The 18,154-nt window shown below is 40.4% G+C and overlaps 1 protein-coding gene across 2 annotated transcripts in view; it reads right to left on the bottom strand.

The window, feature by feature from the left end:
- LOC308072425 (uncharacterized protein) overlaps positions 1 to 15,022 on the bottom strand; it is a 222,514-nt gene extending 207,492 nt beyond the window's left edge. The window contains exons 1-2 of one of the 2 annotated variants that reach the window (XM_080409251.1): positions 14,903 to 15,022; positions 11,318 to 12,001 (exon numbers count right to left, since the gene is read on the bottom strand). In XM_080409251.1, the coding sequence (XP_080265377.1) occupies positions 11,318 to 11,397 (80 nt within the window). In that variant the 5' untranslated portion in view covers positions 11,398 to 12,001; positions 14,903 to 15,022. Of the gene's footprint in view, positions 1 to 11,317; positions 13,139 to 14,902 lie in introns of those variants that run through there. The other variant, XM_080409250.1, reaches the window with a different exon arrangement.
- Positions 15,023 to 18,154: the final 3,132 nt, after the last annotated feature.

The raw sequence follows: 18,154 nt of genomic DNA, 5'->3' as shown, positions 1-18,154 counted from the left end.
ATCTGACTCATTGTTCTTTGATATGTTATCTATAAACTTAAGAACAGTTTCTTGAACTAGCCTAGGGCTACTGAAAATACAGTTTTGTTTTATGGCATTCTATTAATTAGAGGCCATCCAAGATTAACCTGAAACCTCAAGTGCATGTAATGGTATATTTAGAGGCGAGCTCCATTTTTACCCCCATGCCCTTTGCATTCAGAAAATATTTCTTAATGGGAGTTTAAGAGTTAAAACAAGCAAAATACACAAAAGCATATTATGTTCTATGATTTGATTGATACACCAGTCCCTTAAAACCTTTTTATACTGATGCACTCTGTTAGCCAAGACTAACACGAAGGCTATTATTAGCTTGTCAGTCTGACTCAGGCAAGCCAGAAAACTCTCTTTTAATATTTGCATTAGGAGACTGCCCTTTAAAAAAAAAAGCACCCTACACATTTCCAGCTCGAGACTTAAGATTCTAATGAACAGATAATTAGACCAACATGAAGCAAGAGCAGCCTTGGCTAATCACACGGCTGTGATGCCTATGAACTACTGCACAACAGGAAAAGTTCAGAGAAAATTAAAAGCATCTCCAGGCGGGATATAATTCATTCCTGTGTTTAGAATTTAAAAAGGAATGCGTATCTTCATACAAAAATGCAGTCAAAGGAGCACCCATGGAGGTCTATTAAATACAAAGGTGACAAACCTGGCTCAAGAACTCCATGAGCCTCGAGTTACTGAGGCTGAGGCAGTTACTCAGGCAAAGTGCTGCTGCATGCTCACCCCTTTTCCTGTTCCCCTTAGCAGCCATTCACTGCCCGTTCCAGGAAGCAGCCCACAAGCTCAATGGACTGATCTCACCCACCAGCATTTGGACATACAGACAGCATCCTTGAAGTCCTCAGTGAGCCACTGGTAATTCTGGTCATTTGTCCTGAGCTGCAATTCTATGTCTTCTGTCTCAAGCTGTTGTCACCACCAGTGTCATCTCAACCAAGTTCCCCTAAGAAGGGACTGCAGCCCTCCCACAACTCAAGGCAGACAATAGATGCTAGTAACAGCATGTCTACGGTCTCCCAAGTGAGGCGCTCTGCTGTTTTACCCTTGTCCATGGCTCTGCAACTCTGAGAAGAATATCAGTGCAGCTATCTCTTTTACACACACTCAAACAAGCATAAATAATTTTCTACAGCAATAGACAGGCTCTTACAATGAGGTGCACACGGTTTTCACGTAACAAAGAAAAAGACAGGTACAGGCCATCTGCTTGTGGGAGCAGAAAGGCAGCTGCACACACTCCCTGGCACGTGCAGTCCAAAAGGGACAAGCAGAGGTGAGGAGATGGGAAAACAATGGAACACACAAGAGCTAGAAAGGGAATAGCTCCACCATTTTAAAAGGTACATCGTATCTCTGACAGGGATATTTTCTTGTTCTGCCTAACATGATCCTAACCACCTGGCTCTTTGAATGACAATTAAAGTAAATATCTCGCTCTATCAATCCACTTTTTTACCAGCTCAAATCAAGAATCTAAGGTAGGTAGATGTAATAGTAATCAAGATATCCCTAAAGGTTTCTTTCAACAGCACAAACTTTAAATCAAAACATTAATGAATACGAAGCAAAGAATGATTTGGCTGTCTGATTTTAGGTCTTTCCACAGAGACTAAGTGAATGACACCACCTTCTATGCTAAGCCAGAAGGCTGTTAATGTCTTCCTAAGAACGAGATGTCGCAGCCTGCACTGCCTCAGCTGAAGAATTTGCAGCCTGAACACTATTGATCTTCCCACAAAGCAGTCAATACATGAAACTTGTCATAAGAAGTGACCGGCTGGAATTCTGTATTTTCAAAACATTAAATGGTCAGTGTTCCTTCCCTTTATGCCGTTATTAAAAGTTTAGAAAAGCGTAGTCTACATGTTTTTCCAGAGTTGGTTTGCAAAGATCAAATGAGCACTTTCCTTAAAGAAACCAAGATTATAGTCGGGGCTAAATTATCTGCTACTCTGATGACAACTAGTGGTTTTGCTCTAGAGATACACTGCACATTGCTACAATGGCTTTGGCTAGAAACTTCTCAGGCTAGAAAATTGTCTGAATCTCCTCACACTTGGAACCACCCAAGCAAAACATCCCCAGCTTTTTATAAAAGACAAAGGCAGGTTGGCACCATGCAGAAGCATGCTGCACTGTAGAGGAAACAAAGTCAACAACACCATGTTGTATGCAAACAGGATGTTGATTTAAAGTTTGCTATAAATAAAATCTCAAGTGAAAAAGAGAGAAAAGCAAATTCCATCTGAGCACAGAAAAAAAAAAAAGTCAAAATTAGGAAACAGTCCACAGAAACAAAAGGTCCAAAGAACAAGTAACATTTATTTATATAGAAATAAAGATATAAATTTTGTCTCTAGATATATATTGCTTAGTAGCAACAATAATTCACAAAGGTGGGAATGACAAAACTGCCAAGCTCCCCTTAGTCTATTTTAAGGCTCATTTCCCCACATTTCCCAGATAAAATTAATCAGCACTACCAGAGACAATTAGGACATCCTGCTCCTTTGACCACTAATCAATCCCTGCTCTCTACTGATCCTGTATCAATATTTGGGATGTTTATATGCCCTCTGGGATATGGATTGTAAACTCCAAGCTCATTTAGACTCTGTCTCATTATCACTACTATTCTCTGGATCTGTGGACAAAGGTCCACCACAGAAGACTCTCCTATAGCCCACAGGTTACTAATGCACTGCTGAGTCTTATTCACATCCTCTCTCTGATTAGATGGAGCAGCTAAATAACATGAGAGTTCTTTCAGCCTTTGTGCACTGCATCTAGATTAAGAGCAAATCAATACGAGATGATTAATTACACACTCAGCTATTATAACAACAATAAGATTTTTAGTTCCTACTGCTATCAGAGTGCAGCGCCTGTCGTTTAGCTTCTATTTAACTATCCTCCTCCCTCTCCCGAGACAAAATAATCTATTTTGGTTAGCAAGAAAAGCAGAAGATAAACATGCACATCCAGATCATTTAACTATGATTTGGAAAGTAACTTTTTTTGTATTTTAAATGAAGGAGTGATTTTTTTTTTCTTTGTTTGTTTTGTTATTTTAAGTAGTGTCACATAGCCTCAGTCCCCCAGCAACATCCAGTGTTACAGTTTCTTCTACCGGATGACCTCTGCAGGCACCAAGTGGCATCTGCATGATCAGGTAAAGCATCAAGTGAAGTGCATACCCACAGAATGGCAAATACAGGATCACCACTTTAGCATACAACTCTGATAGCCTCCAAATACCTGTCTTCATGCATATTCAGGGAAGCATGCACGTTACTTATCTACTGTACCCAAAATAGTTGATTATCCCAACATATGGCTGCTTTGGCCTGAGTCTTATTGTAAACAAAGAAAATTCACTACCAAAGTATTAGCACAATAATTGCAGAGACTAGCTGATATTAGCATATTCTTAAATCCATTATGTTCTTTATTGTTAGATGCCTTCTGCACACCTCCACAGATTTCTACACAGGGGATATTTTTTAAAAAGTGACTTAAAGAATAGCATCCAGGAGAGTGTCAGCATCACTGCCAGTGACCAGGCCTACCAAGCCCTCACACAGCACCAACCAACCATCCTAGCATGCAGACCACTTCACAGACAATTTAAGGACCTTTGTCCTACGAATCCAATTTTAATGTAATGAGAAGACCATATGGGAGGTCACGCATATAGAGGCTAAGAAATAGTTTGCATGTACTCATTGTTAAGACAAAGCAAATAATTGTCCAAAATTTAGACTGAACTGAGTAACAAGAAAATGTGAAATTATAAGAGCATTGTGGTTTAACTCCAGCTGGCAACTCAGACCCACACAGCCATTCGCTCACTCCCCCCCATAGGGTGGGGGAGAGAATTAGAAGAGTAAAAGTGAGAAAACTCGTGGGTTGAATTAAAGACAGTTTAAGAGGTAAAGCAAAAGCCATGCATGCAAGCAAAGCAAAACAAGGAATTCATTAACCACTTCCCATGGGCATTCTCCCCATCCCCAGGAGAGTAGGGCTCCATTACGCGTAACGGGGACTTGGGAAGACAAACGCCATAACTCCAAACATCCTCCTTTCCTTCTTCCTCCAGCTTTAAATGCTGAGCATGATGTCATATGGTGTGGGATATCCCTTAAGTCAGCTGGGGTTATCTGTCCCGGCTGGGTCCCCTCCCAGCTCCTTGTGCATCCCAGGCTGCCCACTGTGGGGTGGGGTGTGATGGGAGGCAGAAAAGGCTTTGGCTCTGTGTAAGTGCTGCTCAGCAGTAGCTAAAACACCCCTGAATTATCAACACTGTTTCCAGCACAAATCCAAAACATAGCCCCACAACCAGCAACTATGGAAAAAAATAACTCTATCCCAGCCAAAACCAGCACAAAGAGGAAAGCATCAAGCAGCAGCAGTCATCTCTAGATGAAGTTTCACATTAACTACACCCATCTCAATCATCATTCCACTGAGGAAAAGTGTTATAATAAAAGTCACCCTGGTAAATCTGCCAGGTACACACCTGAATTTCTTTTGGCAAGAAGACACAGGAGGGCTTGATGGTAAAATATTAAAATTAAAATTACTGAAAAGTGTCATACCACTTGTGTCACAAAGAGAAAAAGCTCATTTTGGTTTACAGCAAGTGCCACATCACTTGACAGTGAAACTAGTTAGAGGTAGCAAAATCCTCAGTTTCAGTTTGGCAACCAGTGTCTAGGAATTGTTCACTGCTTTTCTGGTAGATGTCAGATTTTAACAGTTTAGAGCCAAAACCTCTTTTCTTGAATGCTTACTTCTGAAGTATCATGTAATATATGCAAGAAGACTCCCTACATGCCAATGTTTTAAGTGTTAAAATATTCCAAGTACTCTACTCCCCTATAAACCCTTAGCTTTATAACACTGATGCAAATGCCCATTTGTTTTTGTGTGTTTGTTTTTTAAACATTAAGCAATTTTAGTTGAGCTAAATATTTTATGAATTCTAGCCACAAAAAAACCCCACATGCCAACTAACAAGCATGCATTACTGGATTACTGTTCAACAGCAGCTAACAGGGGAAAAACACCTCACCAAACATTTGTATCTTTCAGATGAGAAACTTCCACGGAGGTTCTAAATAACCCACAGATTCCTGGTGTTACTTCAGACAAGAACAGATGGACAGGCCTTGCTTCAAAGACTACAATTATAAGAGGTAAGCTCATGCAACTGTATTTTTCACCATCGATGATGCATCTGTCAGGCAGGGAGAGTGCTAGCATTTACAAATAGAAGATAACCACTGAAGAGTATTGTAAGGGTTGAGGTGTATGAAAACTCTTTTCCTATACAGAAATACCCTCACCCGAAAACAGTAAACCCAAAATATGTGTTTCATAATTTCAGATAACATTTTTTGTTATAAAACAATATAAAGCACCTTATAAAGTCTTCTGAGGCACAGGCTCAGATACTATGATGTATTTTCAATATTCAATTAATTTGTGTACATAAAAACAGAGTCTGGGCATGGTGTTCTCTACTACACAACAATCTGAGCAAGTTCTGCTCTGACTTAAGAAAGGGAAGGCAGTACAGTGTTTCTGCTAAAGAATACAAAAAAAAAAAAAAAAAAAGGTCAGCACTGCAACTTAAATAACATTCCCCTTTTTTACACACGAGATCAAATATTCACCATAGGTCAAAGGCACTGAGAGAAATACAGCTCAGTGTACAGCCCAGTTTGTGTACAGATTATATCTGAAAGTGTACATCTTCTTACACAAAGGCAGAAATCTCAAGTTTACCTCCAGAACAATTAATGAACAGTTTTAAACCAAGACCAGCATGGAATCCAAAGTATAAACTCAAGACTACATATGTTCAGTATGCAATTTTAAAATGCTTTGATTTAGCAGTAATGAAAGGAAATTTCTTTCTCCTCAGAAATAAATTAAAAGCAATAGATTTTAGAGAGAACGTAAGCAATAACAGGCTTGAATTTCAGAAGGAGGAAATCTATTAACTGTGTTCAAAGAGGGAAGGTATTTAATTGGTGAATAACACAAGTCTCCAATATGGTCTGTTAACTCTCTGAGAGCCAAAGCGGTGCTTCCATCAAAGGAGGTTCTGCTGACGAGTCATCAAAGACTAGGTTTTACATTACCAGATAATCTTACCCCCTCTCACCAGGAGGTTTTTTCAAATTTGTTAAATTCCACATTCTCTGTCACATCTAGATCACGGCGTGCCAGAACTAAGATAAATAAGCAGCACTGGATATAACCCATGCAGAAAAAAAGTCAAAGCAAAAAGCAGGCAATTTTCCTAAAAATCAGAAATACTGTGAACACACAGGATATGCATGTAATCAACATATGCATAAATAATTAAACTGTATCAACATTTTGAAGTGCAGCACAATTAAACCTAAAGAAATGCTGACATGTTCTTTCCTCTTTGGGTGCATTTTTGAAGACTAACCAGCCAAATCCCATCAAAAGTGAATAGTAGAGCCTTACCTACCTTAAACTTGCATATTTAAGAATCTTACAGTATATATTGTGATTACGGACAGCAAACTTCTAAAGCTCTTGTAGGTATATTACATGATGTCTCTGACATGAAAACATATTTATAAAACTGGAAAATATTTTACAGTTAATCATGAGATCAAGTTTATCTTTGATAAATACAGCAACTTCAGGCTATCACATTTTAAGATTATTTATTTTCCTAGTCTTCTGGCTATTTCAGAGTTTAGGTGGAAGTCTTGATCTCATGTTTCTCCTGAAGAGCAGAAAACCAAGTCATAAATCAGGAAAAGAACTATATCATGATGATATTAATTATCTTTAAGTCTCCTTCCAATGAACATACTGGGATGAGGGGAAAAAAAACCCAACCAACCAACCAACAGCCCTTTCTCATCCATTAAAAGACTAAACTCAAAATTGATTTTCCTCTAGAAAGTCTGAAACAGAGGCTTTAAGCGCAGCAAACTCTTGAAAAATGTGATTCTGTTTTACAGTGCTGACCAGCATGAGCTCTATCTGGTGGCAAGATACTGTAGTGCACAGACTAGAAAGACATTTTTTTGCTAAGCATGACGTTCACGTTCACAAAGATGAGAAAGATCTCAGTCTTCAACATTTATTTTTCTTTCCTAGAAAGAACTACTGGATATTAAAGGACTGGAGGGGAGAGGGGAAGGGTGGAATGAGAGGACAGGACTGCCATAACTTTTATGCCAAAGCATTTAAATCATGTTTACTGGGATCACATCATCCAAACCTCAAAAGCTGGAGGTAGCTGCTGTTCAATAGTACTGAGGGTTTGCTGCAACCTTACAGATCCTAGGCAGACAGGACTGGGAAGAAGTACTTGAGGTTTCAGCTGAAAAAAAAACTTGTTTGGTAAAATTCAGCAACCTAAATCAGAATTCGGCAGTGACTCTGGGCTGCTGGCATCACTTCAAACAAGGTTTAAAAAGCATTGATAAGAAAGACCTAATTTAAGCTTACTTAACGTGAGATACAAATTTTAATATACCAGTGGCAAATCAGGTCCTTATTTTCACTTGAAAACCTGCAATCTTCAGTTAACTATCAAATCTCTGAACATAGGATATCCCATTCAAAGAAATGGAAGAAAATTCTACTACATGAATCATTTCAGCTCCAAAAACTAAACACACTTTAAGCCCTTATTTAATGCTAGGAATAAAGACTTGCCTCACACCTGCAAATTGGCATCACTGGAGGTGAAAATACACCATATTGGCTAAACAGCCAATATACTGAGAAAATTTCTCACCAAGAGCTGATTACACAACCTACTTTTCACATCATTTGGACAGTATTATGACAAAACTCCAGGATCCAAGTTTAAGCTGTATCACCATAATACTTTACAGAAACATTTTTTGTGTCACTTTGAATATGTAGGAATGCAACGAAGAAAACAAAGTGGCATGCAATTTGTTCCACTGTGGCAATCAAAATTCAGAAGCATCTCTTCATATGGAAATGCTTTGTACAACAGTAGTTTATCTTGAAATGCACTCGAGTGTTCAAAAAAAGTGGGCTTCACCTTCTTAATTACACCTAAACCAATTATTTATATCACTTCAAAATGGTGTCCACAGCCACATCTGTTTCCAATGAGACACACGGTACAAAAAATTGTCCTGTATCTTTGTAGCCCAATAAGCGGGTTAGTTAAAGGACCAAGTTTACTTGAGCATTGCAAATGTAGATACCATCTGAATGCTAGATTTTGCTTTTGGGAATATGATTTTTCTAGAGGAACACAAGTAAGCCTACCATGCCCCATAGAATTTACAAAGCTGGAAAACAGTTACTCAGCCAGGAATTCAGCTCTAAATCCAGGTGTTCCTTGGAATATGACCAAATTTACTTGCTTACAAATAGAGTGAAAATAAGCAGCTGCAATGAAAAAGTCTAAACAAAATATTTTTACTGCAAGATTGTGACTGGATCCTCTAAAACCAAATCAGACCCTTCAGATGTCATCCTGGACCTGCAAAGCCACAGAGCAAGTCAATGAGCTTAAAATTAAGAGGGATGAAGTTTAGCTCATGACTTTTCCAAAGAACTCCTTACTCATGTCACTTGGGAACAGAAGAATCCAGTCTTGAGCTATGTCTCAGTCCTAACTATGAAAGGTAATATTCATTGCACAAAGGGGGTTCTTAGCACATGCCTCATAACCACTCCTGCCTTTTGTTCTGTCCTATATAGCTAACTGTGAGCAAACATCTGTACTTAAAGTTGTAGTGGAATATTTCTCTAGGAAAGGATTTACCACTTCTGACAGCAACTGAAGCCCTCCACTCATAGTTCCTATTTCTGCTCTGCCCCACAGCTACCTCCAGCCTTTTGAGAAGCACGACCCTGAAAGTAAACTCAATGCTAGATAACCACACATCACAATTAGAATGTCATTATATACCCCAGGTTTGAACTACAGAGCTCACTGCTAAGTGAGCTGCTAAAAATGTGCTTTTTATGGTGAGAGATGGTTAATTCCTCATTTCAAGGCCCAAATAGCATGCTTTTCAATGAACACTGCAAATTTGTTCTCTGGTTGTTCCAGTGTTCTCTAAAGTTCTAATACAAGATCATCAAGGGCTAATTGTCTGGAAACGTAGTTGATGGAAATAGCTAGTCATCCTATAATCTGTTCTACATTAAATCTCCTCAGGGGGCTTGGAAGCAGAATACCAACATCCACACAGATCGCTTGCATTTTAGCTAGGAGCAAATACTCAAGTTAGCAGCAGAGCAAAAACAATTATGAAGAATATCCTGTATATCCTCAGCCACATAAGTTCCCAATCAAAACAGCAGCAAATGCTAAACAAGAAAGCACTCAGCATGGTATGTTCCAAGGGATACATTTGTTGTTCCTATCCCATTGGCTGCAGATGACCAATGTCAAAAGAACAAAACACAATTACTAGAAAAAGGCAATTCATTAGAAGTGTCCTTTTGGATATTTCACTGTTTCTTGGTGAAGGCTAGCAGGCTTACCCGCTAGGAGTAATGATGCCTTGTATTTCTGTTTACATCAAAGGTCAAGTCTCTAAATAGTGTAAAGTAAGTTTGGAGTAACACTTACATTTGCCCTAGTTCAGAAAAAAGGAATAAGAATTACAGTAATGGCAGGAGTATGCCTCTCGGGAAAAGCATGCAAGGCTTTGTCACAGGTACAGGGGTTCGGGTGGTTTTTCTGATTGCTGCTGGCTAACAGTGCACTGCTGCTCCCAAGGACTCAAGCCCAACAGTAATATCTTCAAACAATGTCATTTCCAGAAGGGACTGTTTCCTGTATTCTTTCAGTGACACTATCTTTAAAAAGAGAACAGCAAACAAAAACTGGTTGGAGGCAATTCACAGTTAACACCACCTCCAGCTTCAAAAGTGCAGAATCATAGTTATTGCCTATGTCAAATACAAATAGATTAATGTAGACCAATGGTACTCTTCCTCATAGTACAGCAATTGCTTACAAAAAGAGCAAGAAGCATGCCTGAAACACAGAGCACTTTTTTAAAAGAAAAATGCTTTACCAGAAAAAGAACTTGACTTCTCTAAACGTTGTGATGGATACTTAATGCTCTAGCAAAATGGAGTAATATAAACCACTTTAAAGCACTTGTTGTAAATACATATTTACATGACATTGCATAGAAAACCAATGAGCAATAGGCTTACAAATCTCAATTTCGTGACAGAGGAAATGCTTAAATTTAAACTAAATAGAAGAAAAATTGATTATAAAAAGATGGGATGAAGTTCATTATGTCAAAATATAGGAAGAGAAAAGAGGCTAGAAATCGGGTTATCACAGACATCTGAAAAGGCTTCTGTCAGGTTGCTGGGGGACGGACGGACAGGACAGGGGACATTCCTTAAAAACACGAAAGGAGCTTTGCAGAGAACAAGATGCCCAACACAAAGCAGGGAACAGTTTTCAGACGTTTTATTTTCCATTTCAATGGGCAAAAATTTTAAACCATAAGATTTGGTGCAGGCTGTCAGCTATTCTACTTTAGAATTTATAAAAACCGCCTCTTGACAAAAATGCTACATCGCATTTACAACAAAGGACATTTGTTGCTCATGTCATGCAAAACACCTCATAGAAACTTCCTCCTGCACAAGCATACATGTGGACTCAACTCCTTTGTGCCTGCAAAGGAGCTGTGCTTACAGCTGCGGATGGATGCTTTCCACCGCTCCCACCTCTGCCTGCTCATGGTCTCTATTTCTTGCTGATTGCATTTACGTTTGATTACTCTGATTTTTCTCTTGCTGTTTGCCACCAGGTAAAGCTCACCGTAGCCCCTCTAAAAGCGTGGACTAGGGCAGCTGTACGGCGCTCAGCTCTGCCACCCGTTCGCTTTTTAAATGAGAAGGAAGAAACAGACTCAGAGATACTGATGCACTCTCTGAAGCTCACTTCAGATCTCGAATCAAAGTCAAGCAAGCCCGCCCGCCGTCCCTCCGGGGCTCGGAGTCTCACGAGTAACCATTCAAAAATCACTCCGCGGATCAGAAACCCGCACCGCGGGGGGGGGGGGACCTTGGGAAGTTAAAGCGCACCCAGCTAAACTTTTCTTTGTGGCAGGGCTGCACGGCGGCGAACCCGAAGCCGCGTTCCGCGGGGAGCCCCGCAGGACCCTGCCCCGCGAGAGACAAAGGCTGCAGCGAGCCCCGCGGTGCCGCCAGCCCCCGCCCGCGCCGCCCCACTCACATGCCCCGCTGCAGCCGCGGCTCCGTGGCGGCCAGCGCCCAGCACAGGCAGAGGCAGAGGCAGGCCGGCCCCGGGCCCATGGCGCCGCCGAGGGAAGCGATGTGCGGCGCGGAGGGATGCGGAGGGCGGCCGCAGCTCAGCAGCACACCAGCCGCCCGGCTACCGCCGACCCTCCAAATGGTTTAAAGCCGCGGCGAGGCGCGCCACTGGCTGGGCGGCCCCGGCCCGCCCCCAGCCCGCCCCGCAGCTCCCCGCGCCGGTCGGGGCCAGGGGCCGCCGTGCCCCCATCCCCCCCGGCGGGCTCGGGGCTCCCGGGCTCTCCTGACGCCCCGCGCCGCCCGCGTGCTTCCAGCTTCACCTCTCCTCCTCTGGGCTGTCTCTGCGGTTCCCCCTCCTCGAAAGGGACTTTCCTCTTGGTCCAAATTCCTGTTGGGCACAACACGGGGAGGTGGAGATAAGGAAGGATTTGCTTCCACTGAATAATATCTGAAGTTGTGTGCAGCCTCATGTTCATGACGGCTACCGGTTCTCGGAGGAGAACTGTCACCCCCTGCACGCTCTCCCTCCTGCTCCAGGATGCTGAGCCGTTTCTGCTTTACTGCGAGAGCCGTAGCTCGGCTTCTCCTTTTTCCTCCAGTCCTTCTTTGTTCCATGCATGACGTCCGTTACAATCACATCTGAGCACTTCAAAGAGGTAACCATGAAAATAAATGCATTTAACATCACGAGGGAGGGATAACACCACTACTGTGAGAGTTAGTGACAGCAAGAATGTACAGCTGGGAGCGGAGGAGTGGTTTGTTAAATCCCAGAGTTGCCAGCTATCCTCTAGACCATCCATCCTCCCATCTTTATCATCTCTCCAGACCTTTACTGCTGTCAGAAGGCAACTCTTCCCCTTTACTGGTGAGAGAAGGGAGATCAACTGACCTGAAAGGGGAACCATGCATAGCAGCAAATAAAAAAGGGTGGAAAACGTACCTTAAGCATTTTATGATCTAATGTAGGACTCAGGGTCTATTACCCCACAATTTTCCTGCCTCTAGAGAGCCGTGAGTAACCAGCCGCTGGGCTGTGAATGAGCTGATGGGCCCTGAGCCAATTGATGCTAAAGACAACTGTGATTTCCTTCCACTCCAGTGTGGAATGGACTTGGTCTCTGGTTGCTCCAGATTAGCACCTATCCAAATTTGTGACAGAGAGAACTGCACGGGCACACTAACATCCTCACGGGTTAGGGGTCAGCCTTGGTGTTACAGTGCATTAATTTGTCTTCCTTTCAGTCCTGTAACAAGATACAGTGGCTTCTCCTTTACACACACTTTACAAGCAGAGTTTCCTGCATGTTTTTTATTTTCCAAGGCCTTTGTGAAAGTAGGTAAACATTTACCGATCATAACAAGAAAACAGGTTTGATGTTGTTCATTGCTTTGAAGCTTGCATTGACATGATCCCCTTGAGACTTTATTGACTGATTTCTTTCTCATGGTAAAGGAAACATAGAGCCCTTATCTGACCTTAGAGCAGATTAATTGTACTCTGAAATTTCCGTTGAATGGCTAAGCCTTTCTTGCGTCTGGAGTAGTTTTAACTCTGCAGGACCTTATGTTGAGCTAATCGCATTACCTCCTGCAAAGCACATAGTTTTCTAATCATTTTATTTCTTAAACGCCAGAAAATCTTTCTTCATAAAATAATAGACTTTCATTACAGCAAGTCTGAGTGTTCATTATGTTCTGAGATGTCATCCCAGCCGGGATTATTTTCAGGATCACATGGCAATATAGCAAAGGAACTTATTGATCAGCTGTTTTTTTCCAGGAGAGGGAAAAAATAAAAATTTTTTTTAAAGACTAATTTACATCTCTAAGCGACTCAAAAATAAACTGTTCAACATTATTTTTCAAACCTGCATGTGATCATTACAAACTATACACAACATTTATACACATCCAGTTATTAAGAATAACAGAACAGCAATATGCAAATTTGGGGTGTACTGAAGTGCAGCATATCTTAATCAGTGAAGGCAACTGAATAGACGGGACCTTTGCCTGGGGGCCACACAACAAAATACAGCTGCAACTGAATTCTGAAGATGGAGCAGTGTAACATCCCCTTGCCTTCTGTGTAGAGTCTTGCAGGTCTCGCTGTAGTGACTATGACACTGACATTCGCCTGAGTTGAAATGTAAATCCAGTCTGTGCAATGTGCCCTTCTTACAAATACTATTTAATGTTTTCTGCTCAGCTGTGTTTTAATTGAGAATATCCTGCAAAACTGTTGACTTTAATGGGACAATTCACGTGAGTAAGAGTTGCGTGATTAAGAATTGCAGCATTTGTCAAAGCAGTTTCAAAACCCTAGTGGGATAAGTGATCCGCCTGTGCCCAAGTCAGGTAAATCTTCTGACCCGACATAGATAATACAGAGGTAAAAGAAGACTCATTTATTCTAGTTCTTACATGGGTAACAGTGGGCTATGTCAGGAAAAAAGGGTAGTGGATACAGCATTAGTGAATTCTTTCTATTCCACATCCCTGCCATGACCAGCTGGACACACAAAACTTACTTGCTATACAATTATGCATCTTTCATCTTGATACCTACAAACCACATCATGGCCACCACCAAACCAGTCTCTGAATATGTTGACAAAAGAGTTCCCTTCCTGATTGGTGAAAGGAGTAAATTAAATAGCATCTTGCCCTGCTAAATCAGCTTTTGAACTGGGCAGTTAAAGTGCCAGTTCTTAGTGGCTTTGTGCAGGTGAGCTACAACCTAATCTGATTGCATAGAATACAAACAGTTAGAGAAAAACCATTCATGCCCTCCATGTAGTACTGAAGGACTTTCTGTGGGATGGAAGATATATAACTTTCATTATTCTCCTCTCTTGTTGATCAGAAAATTGTTCTGACATATTCCAGTACAATCCAAATTCAGCACATTATTTACAACAGCGTCCAGATCATGAATTCTGTAGCAAAGTCAGTATCTGTGAAGAAAGTTCTATCCTATCCTCTCCATTTTAAAGCATATTTCCCTCCTCATTAACATTTTAATTTTGATTTATGATTTTGCCTTTCTACAAAGATGTTGTGACAGTTGTTGTGTATCCCCCAAGCGTGAATGAGTGTGCCCACAACTTTGACTCAGTAACACATCACCCTTTTTTGTTTTCATTTTTCTGTCTAATTCTCAATATCTCCATTTCCACTCTTTTTAAATCGTAGCTAGTTACAGGATTTAACATTCCCTTCTGACATAAAGAAATTTTCGTGCAGAGACTGTAATTAGGAAGGCTGTGCTGTGTTCTGTTATTAGCAGGAATTGTGATTTTTGGAGTGGTGGGTTAATTGCTAATAACCATATGTAATGCTTCTCTCAAGATGTTTCCCATTACAGTAATTAACTTAGCAGCTGGGGTAACAGACATTTACCATTTGTCTTCACAGTATCCCTGGTTTAGGATTGTTCCAAAAACCTATTTGGATTTTGTTTGTTCAATTCCCAGGTGTAAGATGAAAAAGAGAGGATGCTGAGAGACGGACATTTGGAAAGAACAAGTTGCAGGGATAGTACCTGTTTACAGATGCTACCTGTCCATCAGTGTATCCTCAGGAATTCTGAATTTTTCTTTACTAGTCTTAGACCATCATTTTCATCAGCACCAACTGGATGGAGAGCATGGCAGACAAGCCTGAAACAGAGAATGTTTCCAAAAATGTATTGATTACTGCTCAAATTAATCTGATTAATCTTTAGCCTTCTTGAGGATTTACTAATTGAAGTGCAGAATTTATTACTGCCTATTCATAATCATAACCTCAAAATCCCTATGATTTCTAAATATTTCTTTTTTCTTGATGTTTCACAGTCAACTATATAAGCATTTTAGGTAATTACTTCATTCCTATGTTGTCTCACCAGAGTTCCTTCCTCCACAATAAGCAGTAAGAGCTATGCCTGAATTACAGTAATATTTTTAAGTACATGGCTAACCTGAAATTTAAGAAGAAAATAAGGTTGTTCTACAAAGCCAGACCACCTGACAGAGCAATAGCAGTTTTGTTGATTTAATTCATCAACAGAATATATTGAAAGGATTCTTTTTGCTTACAAGATAATTTTAAAGACTTTTAGGACTGTGATGCTAAATTTACTCCTTTTTTAACTTTGTTCTGGCTAGAGTAACGCCTGTATGATACAGTATTAAAGAAGGTTTGTTAATACCCCTAAAGATGTAAAGCATCATACCAAGGCCATTGGAAGCTTTCTCTGTTGCAGTGAATTGGCATTGCTCCACTGCAATGAATGGGGAAATGCCAATTTACAGTAACTGAGGATCTAACCCATGTTGTTAATCATAATTATGGACTTACTTTGGGAGGTACATTTTCTAAAGCAGTTGGGTAAGACAAGAAAATTAAGTTCAAATTATTTTCTTCTACAGGAAGTAAAAGTAGTACATAAATAAATACTTGGAGCTGCACTAGATCTTTAAAACATATAATAGCTTTCTGGCACTGCATTGTTCCATGATATTTTTTCCTACAGCACATAATAGTAAGTTCCTGATAATAGTGCTCACAGACAGCTTTGATTATAACCACTTGTCAGGGAATGGATAACTAGGAAAATAACACCATATTCAACTGTAAAAAATGCTGCCTGAAATACATTAATACAGTGATAATTTCCACTAATAGAAGCCTCCGAACCCCATCCATTAGCTCTGAATTGAAATTCCTGTTTCATTTCTATCTTTCTGAGCATTTCTGCCCTCTGACCCCCTCTTCCATTACTTGGTAACAACACAGCCATTCACAGGCATTAGCTGCCACAAAGAGCCAAACCCCTGCACGAAGAGTAGTGACAAATTCACTGTGTGTTTGAGCAAACGTGGCTGGGACTGGAAGCTGGGACCCTCGGTGGCCCTGCCTGGCATGGGCAGTGCTTTGCATGTGCCGCTACAGGTGATGATGAGAGGTAGGGAGTGTGTAGTTCAATAGGTTTTCCTTCTGTGGGAATTTACTGTCAACATCCTACTCATTCCCCAGTCATTTCCACCCTGCCCATCCAACAGTAACCAACTACGCTCTTCCATTTGCCTGGTGTAACAGAAACAGGTTTTCATTGACGTCTGAGGTTCATTCAGAGGAGAGGGCAGGAGGGGTTGGAAGGGAAGGAAATAAAAAGGGTCTGAACAATTTAACCCCATAGCACTCTCTCTAAAAGGGAAAGAATGTTCAAATAAAGTATTTCTTTTTGACAGAATAAGTAGGAATCCATTGATATTCAAGTCAGGAGTATATTTCTGTAGGGAGCTATTACATCTGATTGAGAAAATAAAATGTTCCCCACATTCACAATTACTTATATAAAGACCACTGATCTCATTTCTTAGCTTTTCTCTTTAGCATTGGTTAACCAAAACCCTAGCAAGAACACACTATTGACAATATAATCCTGAAGTAAGTTTTATGTTGACAGGCAATAACAACTGGGAGTACTTTTATCTATTTCTGGATTTGGGATAATGACACTCCAATGAGTAGCTCATCTAGCATACTTGCATACATTCAAATTAAAATCACACATTTGGGGAGGACTCGCATCTTCTCTGACCTACACAGGTGAGTGCCAGATGTAACTCAAATAAACTTAATGGAGCTATTCCAGCCTCATCTCAATACAAAGAAAAGAATTAGGGTTTAGAAACTTCAGAGCAATCCACTATTTTGCAGAGCAGTGCAAATATTACAAAACATTTTCTAGGAGGAAATAGGTTTTTATGTTTTAACAGTTCTCTTCTCAGTGCTCTTCTTTTGACCGTGCTGTTACCCACCTGAAAAATCTGCAAACAGCTGAACAAGCAACTCATATAAAAACTCAGCAGAGTACCTGCATACTTATGTGTTCAGAGAAATCAAATTTGGGGTGTTCATGCTAGGAGTGTTTAAAGGCTCATCAAGTCAGGAAATACAGAGAGCCCTTTGAGACTTAGCAAACCAACCATAGGTAGACAACACAATCTGATTTTCAAATATTCTTGATCTATCCTGAGGGTAGGAAATTTCAAAGAGTTATTCTCTAAGAAAATTGAAACAAATAAATGCAAAAAATATTAAAATATGTGATAAAAGAGGTCTATTTCACCTAATGAATTTTTCAGCTAGTTCATAGCATAGCTCAGTGAGTGTCAGGGCTATACTAAAGGGATGAACTCAAGCACACAAAGAAGGCAATAATAATACTCCAGCAACTGCTGCATGTAAAACTACAGTCTTAACTAGCACTAATACTTCAAGCATTCTAATTTATCCTCTGGGGTAGGCAACCCACTCAAAATTTGGGTTTTAGATGTTAAAACTAGTAACTCTCGTCTACATCACCAAAAATGCAGTCGCAAAATATATCAAAGAAAAAAGTGCTCAGAAGTAGACTTCTCCTCAGGGTTTCCCTGTCCCTTTGGAAATGCTCACGTATTTCAGATGTGAGCTGCTTGGAAAGCCTGTATTTTCTCCTTTGTCTTATACAGTACTAAGCACATCACTGGTACTTAAAATACAAAAATTCAAGGGAATAAATGCTTTGTTTGTTTGCTTCCAATTAGGGGCTAATGAAATCCCAGGAATACACTTTCAGGTAATTTGTCACAGATGAACCGAAACTCAATAGCGTGTTTCTCTGTATAACTTCCCTCTCTTGTCTGTTCTGCTGACACAACTAGACCACACTTCATTCTCAGAAAGACATTAGAGCATTACTTTACTGTTTTTTCCTCTAAATTACCTGCCTGGCTACTGTCACCATTGATCTTTTAAGTCCTTG

This window comes from Falco punctatus (assembly GCF_963210335.1).
Source record: "Falco punctatus genome assembly, chromosome: 13".
Lineage (NCBI taxonomy): Eukaryota > Metazoa > Chordata > Aves > Falconiformes > Falconidae > Falco > Falco punctatus.
This window is presented reverse-complemented; position numbering and strand designations above follow the sequence as displayed.